The sequence below is a fragment of the Salmo salar genome, unplaced genomic scaffold (genome assembly GCF_965601325.2).
Source record: "Salmo salar unplaced genomic scaffold, fSalSal1 ptg000432l, whole genome shotgun sequence".
NCBI lineage: Eukaryota > Metazoa > Chordata > Actinopteri > Salmoniformes > Salmonidae > Salmo > Salmo salar.
Genome location: NW_027675387.1, coordinates 2,834,626 through 2,858,450, shown reverse-complemented (window position 1 = coordinate 2,858,450; position 23,825 = coordinate 2,834,626). Strand labels below are relative to the sequence as shown.

General features: G+C 44.7%; 1 protein-coding gene and 1 pseudogene across 1 annotated transcript; one reads left to right on the top strand and one right to left on the bottom strand.

The window, feature by feature from the left end:
- Positions 1 to 23,825, top strand: part of LOC145876063 (uncharacterized) — a 150,587-nt pseudogene that overhangs the window by 84,748 nt on the left and 42,014 nt on the right.
- LOC145876026 (uncharacterized) lies at positions 2,920 to 11,669 on the bottom strand. The gene is made up of 2 exons (XM_082971799.1): positions 11,665 to 11,669; positions 2,920 to 5,102 (listed from the first exon to the last, which is right to left on the bottom strand). The coding sequence occupies exons 1-2, from the start codon at positions 11,667 to 11,669 to the stop codon at positions 4,256 to 4,258; spliced, it is 852 nt and encodes a 283-aa protein (XP_082827925.1). The 3' UTR covers positions 2,920 to 4,255.

Sequence of the window (23,825 nt, the reverse complement as noted above, 5' to 3'; positions counted from 1 at the left end):
AAAACCCCCAAAACGCACACAATGAATGGCGACTGTAGGAAGCAAAAGCCGAATCCCGGACATTTTAGGCGATTTAGAAATCCCGGGCGGACGCATTTTTTTTGGTCCAAAAAGAGGACTTGTCCGGGAAAAAGAGGACGTATGGTCACCCTACATAATTAGATGCTATTTTTAAACTACAATGACCATAATGCACTGCGTGCCTACTTGTCTTGTCTGTGTTTATTTTACACCTGCTATGTAAAAGAGACAGAATAATGCACGATGGTCAATGCTTTCTGGGATCCTTGGGACATCCCTATCCTAAACCCTAACCTTAACCCCTACCTTAACCATTTTAAATGTCAACTTCAATGGGCTATGGACGTCCCAAGGATGTATCTCTACCTGAAAATACATGATCTAAGTGATTGATAGTTGGTATTCAGCAGTCATAAAGCCTTATTTACTTTAATGAACTACTAAAATAGTGATTTTGTCAGACAGCAGCTCTACACTTTATTGACTGACTGATCCATTCATCCTTCCATCCCTCCTCAGCCTTCCTCTCCTCTGAAGACCCAGTGAGGGTGGAGCTCAGTCAGAGAGCTGTTGAGGGACTGGCTAGGAAGAACACTTCTACAGCCAGAGAGGTGAGAGGTCACACATGGTTTAGATGGTCAATATTTATGTCCCCTTAGCGGTTCATCACGTCAGCAAAAGGGAATATGTTCCATCTATGTTTATTTACATTAGTGCAAATTGTCCACTGATATTGGTATAATTTCTCACCCCTTTTGGCTGTATGAAGTTAATTTCCCCTCAGACACACACATTTGTTCTTTGATATTATGAAGGTCATTTGTGTCAAATACTTTTCCCCTCATTCACCCCATCTCTATACATTGCTTATGCATATTCAGTGGCCTGACTGCATCCAGACTATGTCAAAGGCCCATCCTGGTAGATCTGAACCTAATGCAGCTTGGAGTGATCGGATGACAGAAGTCACATGTAGGTGCCAGGTGTAACTGAGGCCATAGATGCTCCATATCCATTACTTTGAGTGTTTTATATAATATAACTAAATGTGTTTCTGTGTTGCAGGGACAGTCAAGAAATGGAACAGCAAGGCCACAGAACATGACATAAGCAGAGCTGTGGGAGACCACCTCAAGCCCCTGGTAGAGCCGGGGGTGGTGTTTACCACTCCACCACGCCTTCAGCAGGCTGGAAAAGTGGGATTGATCTGGTTGATCCATTTGTTTGTTTCAATGTTTAATAGTTGAATCCTTTGTTGATTTCAACACTATTTTTGATATACATCATTTATACTGTTTTTCATACTAAGATGGACCAAGATATATATTTTTTGTTTAAAAAAATTACATGTATTTAACTAGGCAAGAACAAATTCTTATTTACAATGACGGCCTACCGGGGAACAGTGAGTTAACTGCCTTGTTCAGGGGCATAACAACAGATTTTTACCTTGTCAGCTTGGGGATTCAATCAAGCAAATTTTCAGTTACTGGCCCTACGCTCTAACGACTAGGCTACCTGCTGCCCAAAATATGTGTTGCTTTTGCAAGAGTCTGTTGATTGGTCGGTCATTGGGTTGATTCGTTTCGCAATATATTCAAATCAAGCTTTATTTATATAGCAAATTTCAGACATGGCTTCACGGAAAGAAAAAAATGAATAAAAACTCACATTTACTACATAACAAACTTAAGGATAAAAAACAAGATTAAATGGAAGACTAATGAACATTCTAAGGAAATGCCATTTGATTAAAATATTAACAATATGATGCAACATCCAACCCAAAATAGAAGTTTGTTTGTTGTTACGTTCCCCAGCAGGAAACCAGAAATGTCCCTTAAACAGAAGAGGAACTAACAAAGAGTCACTGACAACAACCACAACTAAACAGGTGGGTTTTAGGAGGGGCTCTGAAAGACACTATGGGGGTGTCCACTGGAAGTTGACTAGTAACAACAACTGGGACCTAAAAGACACCCACCATGAGACCCACTAAATCTGCCCAAGAAGAGGAAAACAAAAGAAAATCCCACACCAAACTTAAAGACAGGAAGTAAACCAAAAAGGTGGAGCAACTAAAGGTGTTGACTCTCCACATGTATCAAGACAACTGGAGCACTGGGCCAGACACTCTTAAATAGAACCTGGACCAGCTCAGGTGAAACACCTTCCCACTAACGAGATGGACAAGCCAGCACAGGTGTAACACATACTGACTAACGAGGTGACACCAATCAGTGCGTCCTACGCGCTGACGAGCTAGACGGGCTAACGAGCTAGACGTGCTAACGAGCTAGACGTGCTGACGTGCTAACGAGCTAGACGGGCTAACGAGCTAGACGAGCTGACGGGCTAACGAGCTAGACGTGCTAACGAGCTATACCTGCTAACGAGCTAGACGAGCTAACGAGCTAAAGTCCAACCTCAAAACATAAATGGAAAAACCAAAGCCTGTAATACCTTCCCCCTTAAGACAACAAATATATCCTACATTTCTTTTGGACAAATTTGCTCACCACCAACAGAAAACAACTTCCATTTCACATTATAATCAACTACAATGATTCACCTTCACCAATATAAACATGGTGTCTACTGGATGTCAACAATTAAAAAGAAGAAAAAAACACGTATTTCTAAATAATAATATACAATAGGATTATTTGTTTCTCCTTTTTCTTTCTATAGAATCCTAAATCCCACTAGCTTCTAGAACTCTCCTCTTCCTAAAACTCACTAGCTTCTAGAACACTCGTCTTCCTAAATCCCACTAGCTTCTAGAACTCTCGTCTTCCTAAAACTCACTAGCTTCTAGAACACTCGTCTTCCTAAATCCCACTAGCTTCTAGAACACTCGTCTTCCTAAAACTCACTAGATTCTAGAACTCTCCTCTTTCTAAATCCCACTAGCTTCTAGAACTCTCGTCTTCCTAAAACTCACTAGATTCTAGAACTCTCCTCTTCCTAAATCCCACTAGCTTCTAGAACTATCCTCTTTCTAAATCCCACTAGCTTCTAGAACTCTCGTCTCCTTGGAACGAGCCCAAACAAAACTCATCTCCAATACGGAAAAACATGCAGTCAAAATAAATAAAGATCCATAGCAACGCACTAGCTAAACGCAAAACACAAATCTTATATCCATTTGGGGGGAAATCAGGTTGAACCTGCTCTTGAAACTAACACAACAAAACAAAAAACACATGGAAATGGAGATATATTTTACCTCACTGGTTAGAGGACAACCTGCAGAAGACAGTCAGCTACATTTTGGAGTGATGCATTTAAATGTAGGGGTCCCTAAACAAAGGAACACAACACCTATTTGTCATAACTCATCGATGTCATGTGGATTTTTTTTTCTTTTTACCGTTGTTTTACCAGTTAAGTTGACTGAGAACACATTCTCATTTACAGCAACAACCTGGGGAATAGTTACAGGGGAGAGGAGGGGGATGAATGAGCCAATTGTAAGCTGGGGATGATTAGGTGGCCGTGATGGTATGAGGGCCAGATTGGGAATTTAGCCAGGACACCGGGGTTAACACCCCTACTCTTACAATAAGTGCAATGGGATCTTTAATGACCTCAGAGAGTCAGGACACCCGTTTAACGTCCCATCCGAAAGACGGCACCCTACACAGGGCAGTCACTGCCCTGGGGCATTGGGATATTGTTTAGACCAGAGGAAAGAGTACCTCCGACTGGCCCTCCAGCAGCATATGGTCTCCCATCCAGGGACTGACCAGGACCAACCCTGCTTAGCTTCAGAAGCAAGCCAGCAGTGGGATGCAGGGTGGTATGCTGCTGGCAATCAATTGTGCGAAAGGAGGAAGATGAGGTTACACGTCCTGTTAAAACGAACAGCTCAAAAACCACACGGAATCTGGGAATAATGTGTACATCACTGGTTAGAGGACAATTTGTAGAAAACAGCTCACTACATTTTGAAGTGTTGCGTTTTGATTCAAGTGGGTCAGCAACATGGTAAGTGTAACACAACTCTTTCTTTTGTTAGTCACTTTTTGTTAAATCACATAAATAGTAACTCTTCCATTTCAGAGCCTGGATTTTCCCCCTGAGGCTAATATCCATATCATGTTGAAATCAATAGAACAGGGGACAAACGTTTAGGGTTCTACATTGTGACATCATTAAAATACTCCTACTACAATGTTAAAACATTCTACATTGTGAGATTTCATTTCATTGAAATCATGAAACAATTCCTTCATGTATGTATTTTCTGATGTTTGATCAGAGATCTTTTATCAGAGTATCTCTTGTCACACTGATCACAGCTATAAGGCTTCTCTCCTGTGTGTGTTCTATGGTGAAGAGTCAGAGTGCTCAATGCAGCAAAACTCTTCCCACATTGACCACAGCTATAAGGTTTCTCTCCTGTGTGTGTTCTCTGGTGTGCAGTCAGAGTGCCAAATGTAGTAAAACTCCTCCCACATTGATCACAGCTATAAGGTTTCTCTCCTGTGTGTATTCTCTGGTGCACTGTCAGCTGTCCAGAATGACCAAAACTCTTCCCACATTGACCACAGCTATAAGGTTTCTCTCCTGTGTGTATTCTCTGGTGCACTGTCAGCTCTCTAGATTGACCAAAACTCTTCCCACATTGATCACAGCTATAAGGTTTCTCTCCTGTGTGTGTTCTCTGGTGCACTGTCAGCTCTCCAGATCCACCAAAACTCTTCCCACATTGGTCACAGCTATAAGATTTCTCTCCTGTGTGTATTCTCTGGTGTTGAGTCAGAGTGCCAAATGTAGTAAAACTCCTCCCACATTGGTCACAGCTATAAGGTTTCTCTCCTGTGTGTATTCTCTGATGAATTGTAATGCCTGATGAGGTGAATCTCTTCCCACAGTCAGAGCAGCAGTGAGTTCTCTTCCCTGTGGATGTCTGCAGGTGTTTATTGAGGTGTTCTAATGTGGAGAGACTCTTCTCTGCCTCTTCAGCATCATGAGGTTGTTGAGGCTCCCCAGAGGATCCACGATAGTCCCATATCTCTCCTGTGTAAACAACAAAGTCAGACAGATGGTTAAAGGCCCACAACAGCGGTAATCCACTGTAAAAGGTGATGCCAACAGCGGAGCCATGATGTTGGACAACAATTGACGTCTGTAATGAATGTTAAAATTATTTGATATTTGCCTTAAAATGAGCAAGAATAGTCATATTTTGTCTTGTTTTCACATTCGTAGTGACATAGATGATTGTAGGCTAGAAATAAGTTATTCATGTTGTTGAAACTCTAAGCAGTGTGCCAGACGACTTTTAGTCTCCAATATAGGCCCCTTTCTGTGTTTGCTAAAATTGCAGCACGAGGGCAATTTGATTGCAGAAACTCCTCCCTGCTAATGAGGAAACCGATAGTTATGGATGTAGTATATCTGCCTGGAGCAAAAATGGTGAGAAAAGATTTTAGTTTTCACAATGTATTCTGAATGTGAATGGGGGAAAACTCAGGGGAGTAACCTCCATTTCCAGGTTGCTTATGAGTTCATTTCACACTACTTTGGATTATAATTGTAAGGCTCGTTTGAATGTCCTGTTTAACCTCTATGGGCTAGGTGGGACGCTCAGCCAGTTGAATCCCGTGGCGCGATATTCAAATACCTTAGAAATGCTATTACTTCAATTTCTCAAACATATGACTATTTTACACCATTTTAAAGACAAGACTCTCCTTTATCTAACCACACTGTCCGATTTCAAAAAGGCTTTACAACGAAAACAAAACATTAGATTATGTCAGCAGAGTACACAGCCAGAAATAATCAGACACCCATTTTTCAAGCTAGCATATAATGTCACAAAAACCAAAACCACAGCTAAATGCAGCACTAACCTTTGATGATCTTCATCAGATGACAATCCTAGGACATTATGTTATACAATACATGCATGGTTTGTTCAATCAAGTTCATATTTATATCAAAAACCAGCTTTTTACATTAGCATGTGACGTTCAGAACTAGCATACCCCCGCAAACTTCCGGTGAATTTACTAAATTACTCACGATAAACATTCACAAAAAACATAACAATTATTTTAAGAATTATAGATACAGAACTCCTTTATGCACTCGCTATGTCCGATTTTAAAATAGCTTTTCGGTGAAAGCACATTTTGCAATATTCTGAGTACATAGCCCGGCCATCACAGGCTAGCTATTTTGACACCCACCAAGTGTGGTACTCACCAAACTCCGATTTACTATTAGAAAAGTTTGATTACCTTTGCTGTCTTCGTCAGAATGCACTCCCAGGACTTCTACTTCAATAACAAATGTTGGTTTGGTTCAAAATAATCCATAGTTATATCCAAATAGCGGCGTTTTGTTCTTGCGTTCAAGACACTATCCGAAAGGTAAATAAGGGTCACGCGCGCGGCGCATTTCGTGACAAAAAAATTCTAAATATTCCATTACCGTACTTCGAAGCATGTCAACCGCTGTTTAAAATCAATTTTTATGCTATTTTTCTCGTAAAAAAGCGATAATATTTCAACCGGGAAACCCTGTATACGTTCAAAGAGAGAGAAAGTAAACATGGAGTCGTCTCGTGCACGCGCACGCCATTCTCATTGTCCTCTGATAGACCACTTACAAAAGGCGCTAATGTGTTTCAGCCTGGGGCTCCAAAGCAACCATTCAAATTTCTGGCGCCTTCTGAGAGCCTATGGGAGCGTTAGAAAATGTCACGTCATGCCAGAGATCCCCTGTTTTGGTTAGAGATGATCAAGAAGGCCATGAAATGGTCAGAGAGAGCGCTTCCTGTTTGGAATCTTCTCAGGTTTTGGCCTGCCAAATGAGTTCTGTTATACTCACAGACACCATTCAAACAGTTTTAGAAACTTTGGAGTGTTTTCTATCCAAAGCTAATAATTATATGCATATTCTAGTTTCTGGGCAGGAGTAATAATCAGATTAAATCGGGTACGTTTTTTATCCGGCCGTGCAAATACTGCCCCCTATCCCCAACAGGTTAATATAATGTTTGCTACAGAGTTATGAGTTATGTGTAATTATTGAAGAACTGTGTTAATGACAGTATCCATTTGGGTGTTGTCAATAAAGTAAAAAATATATATATATTATTTTCACCTTTATTTACCCAGGTGGCCAGTCGAGAACAAGTTCTCATTTACAACTGTGACCTGGCCAAGATAAAGCAAAGCAGTGCGACAAAAAAACAACAGTTACACGTGGGATAAACAAAAGTACAGTCAATAACACAATAGAAAAATCTATATACAGTGTGTGCAAATGGAGTAAGGAGGTAAGGCAATAAAATAGGCCATAGTAGCGAAGTAATTACAATTTAGCAGATTAACACTGGAGTGATAGATGAGCAGATGACGATGTGCAAGTAGAGATACTGGTGCGCAAAAAAGCAGCAAAGTAAATAAAACAATATGGGGATGAGGTAGGTAGATTGGATGGGCTATTTACAGATGGCCTATGTACAACTGCAGCGATCGGTTAGCTGCTCAGATAGCTGATGTTTAAAGTTAGTGAGGGAAATGTAAGTCTCCAACTTCACCAAGTTTTGCAATTTGTTCCAGTCATTGGCAGCAGAGAACTGGAAGGAAAGGCGGCCAAAGGAGGTGTTGGCTTTGGGGATGACCAGTGAGATATACCTGCTGGAGCGCGTGCTACGGGTGGGTGTTGTTATCGTGACCAGTGAGCTGAGATAAGGCGGAGCTTTACGAAGCATAGGCTTATAGATGACCTGGAGCCAGTGGGACTGGCGACGAATATGTGGCTAGGGCCAGCCGACTAGAGCATACAGGTCACAATGGTGGGTGGTATAAGGGGCTTTGGTAACAAAACAGATGGCACTGTGATAGCAAATTGTATGTAGTCTAAGTAGAGTATTGGAAGCTATTTTGTAGATGACATCGCCGAAGTCGAGGATCGGTAGGATAGTCAGTTTTACTAGGGTAAGTTTGGCGGAGTGACTGAAGGAGGCTTTGTTGCGAAATAGAAAGCCGATTCATGATTTGATTTTGGAGATGTTTGCTATGAGTCTGGAAGGAGAGTTTACAGTCTAGCCAGACACCTAGGAATTTGTAGTTGTCCACGTATTCTAGGTCAGAACCGTCCAGAGTAGTGATGCTAGTCGGGCGGGCGGTTGCTGGCAGCAAACGGTTGAAAGCATGCATTTGGTTTTACTAGCGTTTAAGAGCAGTTGGAGGCCACAGAAGGAGTGTTGTATGGCATTGAAGCTCGTTTGGAGGTTAGTTAACACTGTGTCCAAAGAAGGGCCAGATGTATACAGAACGGTGTCGTCTGCGTAGAGGTGGATTAGGGAATCACCCACAGCAAGAGCGACATCGTTGATATATACAGAGAAAAGATTCGGCCCGAGAATTGAACCCTGTGGTACCCCCATAGAGACTGCCAGAGGTCCGGACAACAGGCCCTCCGATTTGAAACACTGAACTCTGTCTGCGAAGTAGTTGGTGAACCAGGCAAGGTAGTCATTTGAGAAACCAAGGCTATTGAGTCTGCCGATAAGAATACGGTGATTGACAGAGTCAAAAGCCTTGGCCAGGTCAATGAAGACGGCTGCACAGTACTGTCATTTATCGATGGCGGTTATGATATCTTTTAGTACCTTGATCGTGGCTGAGGTGCACCCGTGATCAGCTCGGAAACCGGATTGCACAGCGGAGAAGGTACGGTGGGATAATAAATGGTCAGTGATCTGTTTATTAACTTGGCTTTTGAAGACTTTAGAAAAGGTAGGACAGGATGGAAATAGGTCTAACAGTTTGGCTCTAGAGTGTCACCCCCTTTGACGAGGGGGACGACCGCGGCAGCTTTCCGATCTTTAGGGATCTCGGACGATACGAAAGAGGTTGAACAGACTGGTAATAGGGGTTGCAACAATGGCAGCGGATAGTTTTAGAAAGAGAGGGTCCAGATTGTCTAGCCCAGCTGATTTGTACGGGTCCAGGTTTTGCAGCTCTTTCAGAATATCTGCTATCTGGATTTGGGTGAAGGAGAAGCTGGGGAGGCTCGGGCAAGTAGCTGTGGGGGGTGCGGAGCTGTAGGCCGGGGTTGGGGTAGCCAGGAGGAAAGCATGGCCAGCCGTAGAGAAATGCTTATTGAAATTCTCGATTATCGTGGAGTTATCGGTGGTGACAGTGTTTCCTAGCCTCAGTGCAGTGGGCAGCTGGGAGGAGGTGCTCTTGTTCTCCATGGACTTTACAGTGTCCCAAAACTTTTTGGAGTTAGAGCTACAGGATGCAAATTTCTGTTTGAAAAAGCTAGCCTTTGCTTTCCTGACTGATTGTGTGTATTGGTTCCTGACTTCCCTGAACAGTTGCATATCGCGGGGACTATTCGATGCTATTGCAGTCCACCACAAGATGTTTTTGTGCTGGTCAAGGGCAGTCAGGTCTAGAGTGAACCAAGGGTTATATCTGTTCTTAGTTATACATTTTTTGAAAGGGGCAAGCTTATTTAAGATGGTGAGGAAATTACTTTTAAAGAACGACCAGGCATCCTCGACTGACGGGATGCGGTCAATATCCTTCCAGGATACCCGGGCCAGGTCAATTAGAAAGGCCTGCTCGCAGAAGTGTTTTAGGGAGCGTTTGACAGTGATGAGGATTGGTCGTTTGATCGAAAACAGCAGAGGTGTATTTGGAGGGCAAGTTGGTCAGGATAACTTCTATGAGGGTGCCCATGTTTACGGATTTAGGGTTGTACCTGGTGGTTTCCTTGATAATTTGTGTGAGATTGAGGGCATTTAGCTTAGATTGCAGGACGACCGGGGTGTTAAGCATATCCCAGTTTAGGTCACCTAACAGAACGAACTTTGAAGATAGATGGGGGGCAATCAATTCACATATGGTGTCCAGGGCACAGCTGGGAGCTGAGGGGGGTCTATAACAGTTGGCAACAGTGAGAGACTTATTTCTGGAGATTAATTTTTTAAATTACAAGCTCAAACTGTTTGGGCATAGACCTGGAAAGTATGACAGAACTTTGCAAGCTATCTCTGCAGTAGATTGCAACTCCTCCCCCTTTGGCAGTTCTATCTTGACGGAAAATATTGTAGTTGGGTATGGAAATTTCAGAATTTTTGGTGACCTTCCAAAGCCCGGATTCAGACACGGCAAGGACATCAGGGTTGGCGGAGTATGCTAAAGCAGTGAATAAAACAAACTTAGGGAGGAGGCTTCTGATGTTAACATGCATGAAACCAAGGCTTTTTCGATTACAGAAGTCAACAAATGAGAGTGCCTGGGGACACGCAGGGCCTGGGTTAACCTCCAAATCACCCGAGGAACAGAGGAGGAGTAGGATGAGGGTACGGCTAAAGGCTATCAGAATTGGTCGAATAGTGCGTTGGGAACAGAGAATAAAAGGAGCAGATTTCTGGGTGTGGTAGGATAGATTCAAGGCATAATGTACAGACAGGGGTATGGTGGGGTGCGGGTACAGTGGAGGTGAGCCCAGGCACTGGAGGTGAGCCCAGGCACTGAGTGATGATAAGAGAGGTTTCATCTCTGAACATGCTGGTTATACTGGGTGAGGTCACTGCATGTGTGGGAGGTGGGACAAAGGAGGTATCTAAGGCATGTACAGTGGGACTAGGGGCTCCGCAGTAAACTAAAACAATAACTATCCTAAACAACAGTATACATGGCATATTGACATTTGAGAGAGACATAAAGCGAGGCATAAAGCAATCACAGGTGTTGATTGGGAGAGCTAGCTAAGACAACAACGGGTAAGACAACAACAGTTCATCAGCTAAGACAACAACAACAGGTAAAATGGCGATGAATGGGCAGAGAGGGTCGATTAACTACACACAGGGCCTGAGTTCGGAATAGGGCCAACAGATAAACAAAGGTAAACCAAGTGGAGATAAATGAACAGTCCAGCAGGCATCAGCTATGTAGCTAAGTGATCATAGGCTCCAGTGTACAGCAATAGATGGAACAGGGAAGCCGCGGGGTAGTCGTTGCTATGCTAGCAAGCGGGAGACACAGCGTTTAAAGTTAGCAGGCCGGGGTAAGTGGAAGCATCTGCTCCAATGTCCGGCAAAGGCCGGTTGAGGACCAGTCGCGGTGGTACGGCGGGGCGCCATGTCGACGAAGGGACCGGGCCAGATGGCGAAAGAGGTATTGTAGTTGTGGTAAATTCGTTTGCAATCCGGGTCATGTGCCTGGCTCAGGGCTAGCTTTTGGGGCTGGGTCACTCAGTGGCAGCTAGCTAGCTGTGATGATCAGGGGTAATGGTCCAGGGTTTACGGCAGGAATCCGGCGTTGTAGTGGAGAAAAACAGTCCGAGGCTGGCAGGTATTATCCAGGCTAAAAAAACGTCTGGTGCCTGAGCAGAGGGTAAAGGCCGCTAGCAGTGGCTAACAATGACTAAATAGCTAGTAGCTAATTAGCTGGCTAGCCTCTGATGAATGTTTTGGCTATAAGGTCTAAAAAAAAAAGAGCAGAAAAATAGCAGATCTGTGTCACATTGAGTGAGGTGGGTAACCGGAAGATATATTTAATTTAAAAATAGAAAAAGAGATTGAAAAGTCAATTGGAATATATACAAAAAATACAAAAAAGAAAACGAGAGGATGACAAAAAACGTATGCACTGCTACGCCATCTTGGGGGGAAAAAACTAAGTAAACTAAGTGTTGGCGAAATTGGCCCATAACTTCACCTAACAACAACATTGACCTACTGTAGGACCCATAACTTCACCTAACAATAACATTGACCTACTGTAGGACCCATAACTTCACCTAACAACAACATAGACCTACTGTAGGACCCATAACTTCACCTAACAATAACATAGACCTACTGTAGGACCCATAACTTCACCTAACAACATAGACCTACTCTAGGACCCATAACTTCACCTAACAATAACATAGACCTACAGTAGGACCCATAACTTAACCAAACAATAACATAGACCTACTGTAGGACCCATAACTTCACCTAACAATAACATAGACCTACTGTAGGACCCATAACTTCACCTAACAACAACATAACATATACAGGGTCCTACAGTAGGTCTATGTCCCTGTATTGCTACTGCTGTATGAAAGGAATTATCTCAGTGAGTTTCAGATGAACAGTACAGTGCATTCCAAATTCAATAGGCAGGCAAGTAAACAAAAACGTTTTCAAATAAAAACTATTCCAGAAAATGTCAAAGTGTATATAACGACCGTCCAAGAGACTGTCAACCAATCGCGTTCACATTGTCATGCTGTGACACGGAGTTCCTATGCTAATTCTCACCAAATCCCTTTTTAAAGTCAGGGTATGAGTCGAGAAACATTCCTATTTTCCTTGAAAGTATCGCAATTGAGAATCGATTCACATTTAGATGGAATGCTGCCAGAGCCAGTCTACCTCTGAAAATAACATACAGTCCTTGGACCTTGAGGAGTAACGGGGAAGCAATCAGCAGTAGAAACAATAACAAAGCGAACTCCCTGCCCGTTTCGGTAAAAAGCTGAGGGATGGGGCTGGAGAAATGCAACCATCCATGATATCAACATTATAGTTTTAACCATGTTTTGAGGATATACAGTGTGTGTTAATATTTACTGACAAACATTGGAGTAATAAAAAGCTTATATTTTGGGTTCTGATGGAGTACAACAGTTGAACTAAGCTCATGAGGCATTTCTAAGTGATTTATTCAGGAAACAGATGGGTACATATTATTAATGTATAAGTCCCTAAATGGATGTAACAACTGCTGATTGCCCCTTTAAGAGAACATCTTGGGCTAATCTAATAGGAGATATTGAGGACTACAGTATTTCAGGCATTGTCATTGGATGCATTTGATCAATTGTTAACGTGTTGTTGATGGTCCACTCTTGATGTTCTACACGTTACAGTGTAGCTTCAGCCATTCCTACAGAACAACATTAAAGTGTAGAACCCCTTTACTGCATATTGGTTCAACGACTGCAGAGACGGTACTTACTGGTGTTAAACAGATCTCCAACCTCCTCTTCTTCCTCCAATGTGACAGTCATCTCCCCCTCCTCCTCTTTCACTCCAAAAACTGCATCCTCCTCTTTCTCTTCCGCCTCTTCTTTTACTGTAACATCCTCCTCCTCTTTCACTCTGAACGCGTCTTCCTCTTCTTTCACTGAAACGTCTTTCTCTTCTCCTTTCACGCTAACAGCTTCACCCTCTACTTGTTTTTGTATTGTAACATCTTTCTCTTCCTCCTCCTCTTTCACTAGAGTTTCTTTCTCCGTCCAGCAGACCTCTTCTTTAACAGGAGGAGAGAAGCTTAGTGAACTCATGGTCGGGGATGTTAGCTAGCTAGCATTAGCGACTAGCCTAGTTCTAAGCTAACTTAGCAAACCAGCTAGCTGACAAACAACGTAAATATATAATTAAATGGTCCAACAAGTACATACGACAGAAGTGTGTTTAATACACAGCGACTAATATACACCAAAACAGTGTAAAGAGCGTGAATGTTGTAGCTATGTTTGTTAGAAAGCTACCGAGGTGTCTGACTAGCTGTTGTTGTTGAAGGAGCGTCCCGTCCACTAGATTATACGTCACACTGGCAGCATCGCCTGAACCTAAAATACGCACATCGCCATCTGCTGACTGGAGGGCAACGCAGTTGAGGAACCAAACGTTTATTTTTCATTTATTTCAGAAAAGTTTAATATTATATTAAGTCGTTCAAAGAGAAGCATGTGTTGATTGATTCGTTTTTAATGAGTGAGAATTTAATACAAACTTTACACCCACTACATATTTGCATTGAACCATACTTCTGACATGGATCATTTTGACCCCAGAGGCATATCTTTTATCATAGCAAAAATGTAGTTTATTCAATTCTTCATGACTTTGTCAATCAACTTGTTCTTAATAAATCTAAATCATGGTTTAGTGTTTCTGTATCAATATGGACGTTTAACAAATTCAAATCCTTTGGAGTCATTTTGACCCCAGACAAAAGCACCTTTGATAAATAGGACGTTTATTTCAAATCAAAATCACATTTTATTGGTCACATACACATGTTGAGCAGATATTATTGCAGGTGTAGTGAAATGCTTGTGTTTCTAGCTCCGACAGTGCAGTAATATCTAACAAGTAATATCTAACAATTTCACAACATAGACCCAATACACACACATCTAAGTATTTGAATCTAGGTTTCTCTGTAGACATGATCCATCCCACCAAAGGGTAGAGGGGCACTTGTATCAGTGGTTTTGACCAGATAGAAACCTGCTGACACACAGTATAGTGCCTCCCATGTACTCTCCTAAGATTGGACTTTTCTATACCACGTATCACATGACTGTGTACAAAACTGCCAATGGTAGAAAACTCTGCCAGCGGTTTACAATGCATTCGTTAAGTATTCAGACCCCTTCACTTTGGAGGAGAGAGCAGCTGTAACACAGTACCTGGTCTAGTTCATGACATTGAGGAGGAGAGAGCAGCTGTAACACAGTACCTGGTCTAGTTCATGGCATTGAGGAGGAGAGAGCAGCTGTAACACAGTACCTGGTCTAGTTCATGACATTGAGGAGAGAGCAGCTGTAACACAGTACCTGGTCTAGTTCATGGCATTGAGGAGGAGAGAGCAGCTGTAACAGTACCTGGTCTAGTTCATGACATTGAGGAGGAGAGAGCAGCTGTAACACAGTACCTGGTCTAGTTCATGGCATTGAGGAGAGAGAGCAGCTGTAACACAGTACCTGGTCTAGTTCATGGCATTGAGGAGGAGAGAGCAGCTGTAACACAGTACCTGGTCTAGTTCATGACATTGAGGAGGAGAGAGCAGCTGTAACAGTACCTGGTCTAGTTCATGACATTGAGGAGGAGAGCAGCTGTAACACAGTACCTGGTCTAGTTCATGACATTGAGGAGGAGAGAGCAGCTGTAACACAGTACCTGGTCTAGTTCATGACATTGAGGAGGAGAGAGCAGCTGTAACACAGTACCTGGTCTAGTTCATGGCATTGAGGAGGAGAGAGCAGCTGTAACACAGTACCTGGTCTAGTTCATGACATTGAGGAGAGAGAGCAGCTGTAACAGTACCTGGTCTAGTTCATGGCATTGAGGAGGAGAGAGCAGCTGTAACACAGTACCTGGTCTAGTTCATGGCATTGAGGAGGAGAGAGCAGCTGTAACACAGTACCTGGTCTAGTTCATGACATTGAGGAGAGAGCAGCTGTAACACAGTACCTGGTCTAGTTCATGACATTGAGGAGAGAGCAGCTGTAACACAGTACCTGGTCTAGTTCATGGCATTGAGGAGGAGAGAGCAGCTGTAACAGTACCTGGTCTAGTTCATGACATTGAGGAGGAGAGAGCAGCTGTAACACAGTACCTGGTCTAGTTCATGGCATTGAGGAGAGAGAGCAGCTGTAACACAGTACCTGGTCTAGTTCATGACATTGAGGAGAGAGAGCAGCTGTAACACAGTACCTGGTCTAGTTCATGGCATTGAGGAGGAGAGAGCAGCTGTAACAGTACCTGGTCTAGTTCATGACATTGAGGAGGAGAGAGCAGCTGTAACACAGTAAATGGTCTAGTTCATGGCATTGAGGAGAGAGAGCAGCTGTAACACAGTACCTGGTCTAGTTCATGACATTGAGGAGAGAGAGCAGCTGTAACACAGTACCTGGTCTAGTTCATGGCATTGAGGAGGAGAGAGCAGCTGTAACAGTACCTGGTCTAGTTCATGACATTGAGGAGGAGAGCAGCTGTAACACAGTACCTGGTCTAGTTCATGACATTGAGGAGGAGAGAGCAGCTGTAACAGTACCTGGTCTAGTTCATGACATTGAGGAGGAGAGCAGCTGTAACACACTACCTGGTCTAGTTCATGGCATTGAGGAGGAGAGAGCAGCTGTAACAGTACCTGGTCTAGTTCATGACATTGAGGAGGAGAGAGCAGCTGTAACACAGTACCTGGTCTAGTTCATGACATTGAGGAGAGAGAGCAGCTGTAACACAGTACCTGGTCTAGTTCATGGCATTGAGGAGGAGAGAGCAGCTGTAACAGTACCTGGTCTAGTTCATGACATTGAGGAGGAGAGAGCAGCTGTAACAGTACCTGGTCTAGTTCATGACATTGAGGAGGAGAGCAGCTGTAACACAGTACCTGGTCTAGTTCATGACATTGAGGAGGAGAGAGCAGCTGTAACACAGTACCTGGTCTAGTTCATGGCATTGAGGAGGAGAGAGCAGCTGTAACACAGTACCTGGTCTAGTTCATGACATTGAGGAGGAGAGAGCAGCTGTAACAGTACCTGGTCTAGTTCATGGCATTGAGAGAGAGCAGCTGTAACACAGTACCTGGTCTAGTTCATGACATTTAGGAGGAGAGAGCAGCTGTAACACACTACCTGGTCTAGTTCATGGCATTGAGGAGGAGAGAGCAGGTGTAACACAGTACCTGGTCTAGTTCATGACATTGAGGAGGAGAGAGCAGCTGTAACAGTACCTGGTCTAGTTCATGACATTGAGGAGGAGAGAGCAGCTGTAACACAGTACCTGGTCTAGTTCATGACATTGAGGAGGAGAGAGCAGCTGTAACACAGTACCTGGTCTAGTTCATGACATTGAGGAGGAGAGAGCAGCTGTAACACAGTACCTGGTCTAGTTCATGACATTGAGGAGGAGAGAGCAGCTGTAACACACTACCTGGTCTATTTCATGACATTGAGGAGGAGAGAGCAGCTGTAACACAGTACCTGGTCTAGTTCATGACATTGAGGAGGAGAGAGCAGCTGTAACACAGTACCTGGTCTAGTTCATGACATTGAGGAGGAGAGAGCAGCTGTAACACAGTACCTGGTCTAGTTCATGGCATTGAGGAGGAGAGAGCAGCTGTAACACAGTACCTGGTCTAGTTCATGACATTGAGGAGAGAGAGCAGCTGTAACAGTACCTGGTCTAGTTCATGGCATTGAGGAGGAGAGAGCAGCTGTAACACAGTACCTGGTCTAGTTCATGGCATTGAGGAGGAGAGAGCAGCTGTAACACAGTACCTGGTCTAGTTCATGACATTGAGGAGAGAGCAGCTGTAACAGTACCTGGTCTAGTTCATGACATTGAGGAGGAGAGAGCAGCTGTAACACAGTACCTGGTCTAGTTCATGACATTGAGGAGGAGAGAGCAGCTGTAACACAGTACCTGGTCTAGTTCATGGCATTGAGGAGAGAGAGCAGCTGTAACACAGTACCTGGTCTAGTTCATGACATTGAGGAGAGAGAGCAGCTGTAACACAGTACCTGGTCTAGTTCATGGCATTGAGGAGGAGAGAGCAGCTGTAACAGTACCTGGTCTAGTTCATGACATTGAGGAGGAGAGAGCAGCTGTAACACAGTACCTGGTCTAGTTCATGGCATTGAGGAGAGAGAGCAGCTGTAACACAGTACCTGGTCTAGTTCATGACATTGAGGAGAGAGAGCAGCTGTAACACAGTACCTGGTCTAGTTCATGGCATTGAGGAGGAGAGAGCAGCTGTAACAGTACCTGGTCTAGTTCATGACATTGAGGAGGAGAGAGCAGCTGTAACACAGTACCTGGTCTAGTTCATGGCATTGAGGAGAGAGAGCAGCTGTAACACAGTACCTGGTCTAGTTCATGACATTGAGGAGAGAGAGCAGCTGTAACACAGTACCTGGTCTAGTTCATGGCATTGAGGAGGAGAGAGCAGCTGTAACAGTACCTGGTCTAGTTCATGACATTGAGGAGGAGAGCAGCTGTAACACAGTACCTGGTCTAGTTCATGACATTGAGGAGGAGAGAGCAGCTGTAAAAGTACCTGGTCTAGTTCATGACATTGAGGAGGAGAGCAGCTGTAACACACTACCTGGTCTAGTTCATGGCATTGAGGAGGAGAGAGCAGCTGTAACAGTACCTGGTCTAGTTCATGACATTGAGGAGGAGAGAGCAGCTGTAACACAGTACCTGGTCTAGTTCATGACATTGAGGAGAGAGAGCAGCTGTAACACAGTACCTGGTCTAGTTCATGGCATTGAGGAGGAGAGAGCAGCTGTAACAGTACCTGGTCTAGTTCATGACATTGAGGAGGAGAGAGCAGCTGTAACAGTACCTGGTCTAGTTCATGACATTGAGGAGAGCAGCTGTAACACAGTACCTGGTCTAGTTCATGACATTGAGGAGGAGAGAGCAGCTGTAACACAGTACCTGGTCTAGTTCATGACATTGAGGAGGAGAGAGCAGCTGTAACACAGTACCTGGTCTAGTTCATGGCATTGAGGAGGAGAGAGCAGCTGTAACAGTACCTGGTCTAGTTCATGACATTGAGGAGGAGAGAGCAGCTGTAACAGTACCTGGTCTAGTTCATGGCATTGAGAGAGAGCAGCTGTAACACAGTACCTGGTCTAGTTCATGACATTGAGGAGGAGAGAGCAGCTGTAACACACTACCTGGTCTAGTTCATGGCATTGAGGAGGAGAGAGCAGGTGTAACACAGTACCTGGTCTAGTTCATGACATTGAGGAGGAGAGAGCAGCTGTAACAGTACCTGGTCTAGTTCATGACATTGAGGAGGAGAGAGCAGCTGTAACACAGTACCTGGTCTAGTTCATGACACTGAGGAGGAGAGAGCAGCTGTAACACAGTACCTGGTCTAGTTCATGACATTGAGGAGGAGAGAGCAGCTGTAACACAGTACCTGGTCTAGTTCATGACATTGAGGAGGAGAGAGCAGCTGTAACACAGTACCTGGTCTATTTCATGACATTGAGGAGGAGAGAGCAGCTGTAACACAGTACCTGGTCTAGTTCATGACATTGAGGAGGAGAGAGCAGCTGTAACACAGTACCTGGTCTAGTTCATGACATTGAGGAGAGAGAGCAGCTGTAACACAGTACCTGGTCTAGTTCATGACATTGAGGAGGAGAGAGCAGCTGTAACACAGCACCTGGTCTAGTTCATGACATTGAGGAGGAGAGAGCAGCTGTAACACAGTACCTGGTCTAGTTCATGACATTGAGGAGGAGAGAGCAGCTGTAACACACTACCTGGTCTAGTTCATGACATTGAGGAGGAGAGAGCAGCTGTAACACAGTACCTGGTCTAGTTCATGACATTGAGGAGAGAGAGCAGCTGTAACACAGTACCTGGTCTAGTTCATGGCATTGAGGAGGAGAGAGCAGCTGTAACAGTACCTGGTCTAGTTCATGACATTGAGGAGGAGAGAGCAGCTGTAACAGTACCTGGTCTAGTTCATGACATTGAGGAGGAGAGCAGCTGTAACACAGTACCTGGTCTAGTTCATGACATTGAGGAGGAGAGAGCAGCTGTAACACAGTACCTGGTCTAGTTCATGACATTGAGGAGGAGAGAGCAGCTGTAACACAGTACCTGGTCTAGTTCATGGCATTGAGGAGGAGAGAGCAGCTGTAACACAGTACCTGGTCTAGTTCATGACATTGAGGAGAGAGAGCAGCTGTAACAGTACCTGGTCTAGTTCATGGCATTGAGGAGGAGAGAGCAGCTGTAACACAGTACCTGGTCTAGTTCATGGCATTGAGGAGGAGAGAGCAGCTGTAACACAGTACCTGGTCTAGTTCATGACATTGAGGAGAGAGCAGCTGTAACACAGTACCTGGTCTAGTTCATGGCATTGAGGAGGAGAGAGCAGCTGTAACAGTACCTGGTCTAGTTCATGACATTGAGGAGGAGAGAGCAGCTGTAACACAGTACCTGGTCTAGTTCATGGCATTGAGGAGAGAGAGCAGCTGTAACACAGTACCTGGTCTAGTTCATGACATTGAGGAGAGAGAGCAGCTGTAACACAGTACCTGGTCTAGTTCATGGCATTGAGGAGGAGAGAGCAGCTGTAACAGTACCTGGTCTAGTTCATGACATTGAGGAGGAGAGAGCAGCTGTAACACAGTACCTGGTCTAGTTCATGGCATTGAGGAGAGAGAGCAGCTGTAACACAGTACCTGGTCTAGTTCATGACATTGAGGAGAGAGAGCAGCCGTAACACAGTACCTGGTCTAGTTCATGGCATTGAGGAGGAGAGAGCAGCTGTAACAGTACCTGGTCTAGTTCATGACATTGAGGAGGAGAGCAGCTGTAACACAGTACCTGGTCTAGTTCATGACATTGAGGAGGAGAGAGCAGCTGTAACAGTACCTGGTCTAGTTCATGACATTGAGGAGGAGAGCAGCTGTAACACAGTACCTGGTCTAGTTCATGGCATTGAGGAGGAGAGAGCAGCTGTAACAGTACCTGGTCTAGTTCATGACATTGAGGCGGAGAGAGCAGCTGTAACACAGTACCTGGTCTAGTTCATGACATTGAGGAGAGAGAGCAGCTGTAACACAGTACCTGGTCTAGTTCATGGCATTGAGGAGGAGAGAGCAGCTGTAACAGTACCTGGTCTAGTTCATGACATTGAGGAGGAGAGAGCAGCTGTAACAGTACCTGGTCTAGTTCATGACATTGAGGAGGAGAGCAGCTGTAACACAGTACCTGGTCTAGTTCATGACATTGAGGAGGAGAGAGCAGCTGTAACACAGTACCTGGTCTAGTTCATGACATTGAGGAGGAGAGAGCAGCTGTAACACAGTACCTGGTCTAGTTCATGACATTGAGGAGGAGAGAGCAGCTGTAACACAGTACCTGGTCTATTTCATGACATTGAGGAGAGAGAGCAGCTGTAACACAGTACCTGGTCTAGTTCATGACATTGAGGAGAGAGAGCAGCTGTAACACAGTACCTGGTCTAGTTCATGGCATTGAGGAGGAGAGAGCAGCTGTAACAGTACCTGGTCTAGTTCATGACATTGAGGAGGAGAGCAGCTGTAACACAGTACCTGGTCTAGTTCATGACATTGAGGAGGAGAGAGCAGCTGTAAAAGTACCTGGTCTAGTTCATGACATTGAGGAGGAGAGCAGCTGTAACACACTACCTGGTCTAGTTCATGGCATTGAGGAGGAGAGAGCAGCTGTAACAGTACCTGGTCTAGTTCATGACATTGAGGAGGAGAGAGCAGCTGTAACACAGTACCTGGTCTAGTTCATGACATTGAGGAGAGAGAGCAGCTGTAACACAGTACCTGGTCTAGTTCATGGCATTGAGGAGGAGAGAGCAGCTGTAACAGTACCTGGTCTAGTTCATGACATTGAGGAGGAGAGAGCAGCTGTAACAGTACCTGGTCTAGTTCATGACATTGAGGAGAGCAGCTGTAACACAGTACCTGGTCTAGTTCATGACATTGAGGAGGAGAGAGCAGCTGTAACACAGTACCTGGTCTAGTTCATGACATTGAGGAGGAGAGAGCAGCTGTAACACAGTACCTGGTCTAGTTCATGGCATTGAGGAGGAGAGAGCAGCTGTAACAGTACCTGGTCTAGTTCATGACATTGAGGAGGAGAGAGCAGCTGTAACAGTACCTGGTCTAGTTCATGGCATTGAGAGAGAGCAGCTGTAACACAGTACCTGGTCTAGTTCATGACATTGAGGAGGAGAGAGCAGCTGTAACACACTACCTGGTCTAGTTCATGGCATTGAGGAGGAGAGAGCAGGTGTAACACAGTACCTGGTCTAGTTCATGACATTGAGGAGGAGAGAGCAGCTGTAACAGTACCTGGTCTAGTTCATGACATTGAGGAGGAGAGAGCAGCTGTAACACAGTACCTGGTCTAGTTCATGACACTGAGGAGGAGAGAGCAGCTGTAACACAGTACCTGGTCTAGTTCATGACATTGAGGAGGAGAGAGCAGCTGTAACACAGTACCTGGTCTAGTTCATGACATTGAGGAGGAGAGAGCAGCTGTAACACAGTACCTGGTCTATTTCATGACATTGAGGAGGAGAGAGCAGCTGTAACACAGTACCTGGTCTAGTTCATGACATTGAGGAGGAGAGAGCAGCTGTAACACAGTACCTGGTCTAGTTCATGACATTGAGGAGAGAGAGCAGCTGTAACACAGTACCTGGTCTAGTTCATGACATTGAGGAGGAGAGAGCAGCTGTAACACAGCACCTGGTCTAGTTCATGACATTGAGGAGGAGAGAGCAGCTGTAACACAGTACCTGGTCTAGTTCATGACATTGAGGAGGAGAGAGCAGCTGTAACACACTACCTGGTCTAGTTCATGACATTGAGGAGGAGAGAGCAGCTGTAACACAGTACCTGGTCTAGTTCATGACATTGAGGAGAGAGAGCAGCTGTAACACAGTACCTGGTCTAGTTCATGGCATTGAGGAGGAGAGAGCAGCTGTAACAGTACCTGGTCTAGTTCATGACATTGAGGAGGAGAGAGCAGCTGTAACAGTACCTGGTCTAGTTCATGACATTGAGGAGGAGAGCAGCTGTAACACAGTACCTGGTCTAGTTCATGACATTGAGGAGGAGAGAGCAGCTGTAACACAGTACCTGGTCTAGTTCATGACATTGAGGAGGAGAGAGCAGCTGTAACACAGTACCTGGTCTAGTTCATGGCATTGAGGAGGAGAGAGCAGCTGTAACACAGTACCTGGTCTAGTTCATGACATTGAGGAGAGAGAGCAGCTGTAACAGTACCTGGTCTAGTTCATGGCATTGAGGAGGAGAGAGCAGCTGTAACACAGTACCTGGTCTAGTTCATGGCATTGAGGAGGAGAGAGCAGCTGTAACACAGTACCTGGTCTAGTTCATGACATTGAGGAGAGAGCAGCTGTAACACAGTACCTGGTCTAGTTCATGGCATTGAGGAGGAGAGAGCAGCTGTAACAGTACCTGGTCTAGTTCATGACATTGAGGAGGAGAGAGCAGCTGTAACACAGTACCTGGTCTAGTTCATGGCATTGAGGAGAGAGAGCAGCTGTAACACAGTACCTGGTCTAGTTCATGACATTGAGGAGAGAGAGCAGCTGTAACACAGTACCTGGTCTAGTTCATGGCATTGAGGAGGAGAGAGCAGCTGTAACAGTACCTGGTCTAGTTCATGACATTGAGGAGGAGAGAGCAGCTGTAACACAGTACCTGGTCTAGTTCATGGCATTGAGGAGAGAGAGCAGCTGTAACACAGTACCTGGTCTAGTTCATGACATTGAGGAGAGAGAGCAGCCGTAACACAGTACCTGGTCTAGTTCATGGCATTGAGGAGGAGAGAGCAGCTGTAACAGTACCTGGTCTAGTTCATGACATTGAGGAGGAGAGCAGCTGTAACACAGTACCTGGTCTAGTTCATGACATTGAGGAGGAGAGAGCAGCTGTAACAGTACCTGGTCTAGTTCATGACATTGAGGAGGAGAGCAGCTGTAACACAGTACCTGGTCTAGTTCATGGCATTGAGGAGGAGAGAGCAGCTGTAACAGTACCTGGTCTAGTTCATGACATTGAGGCGGAGAGAGCAGCTGTAACACAGTACCTGGTCTAGTTCATGACATTGAGGAGAGAGAGCAGCTGTAACACAGTACCTGGTCTAGTTCATGGCATTGAGGAGGAGAGAGCAGCTGTAACAGTACCTGGTCTAGTTCATGACATTGAGGAGGAGAGAGCAGCTGTAACAGTACCTGGTCTAGTTCATGACATTGAGGAGGAGAGCAGCTGTAACACAGTACCTGGTCTAGTTCATGACATTGAGGAGGAGAGAGCAGCTGTAACACAGTACCTGGTCTAGTTCATGACATTGAGGAGGAGAGAGCAGCTGTAACACAGTACCTGGTCTAGTTCATGACATTGAGGAGGAGAGAGCAGCTGTAACACAGTACCTGGTCTATTTCATGACATTGAGGAGGAGAGAGCAGCTGTAACACAGTACCTGG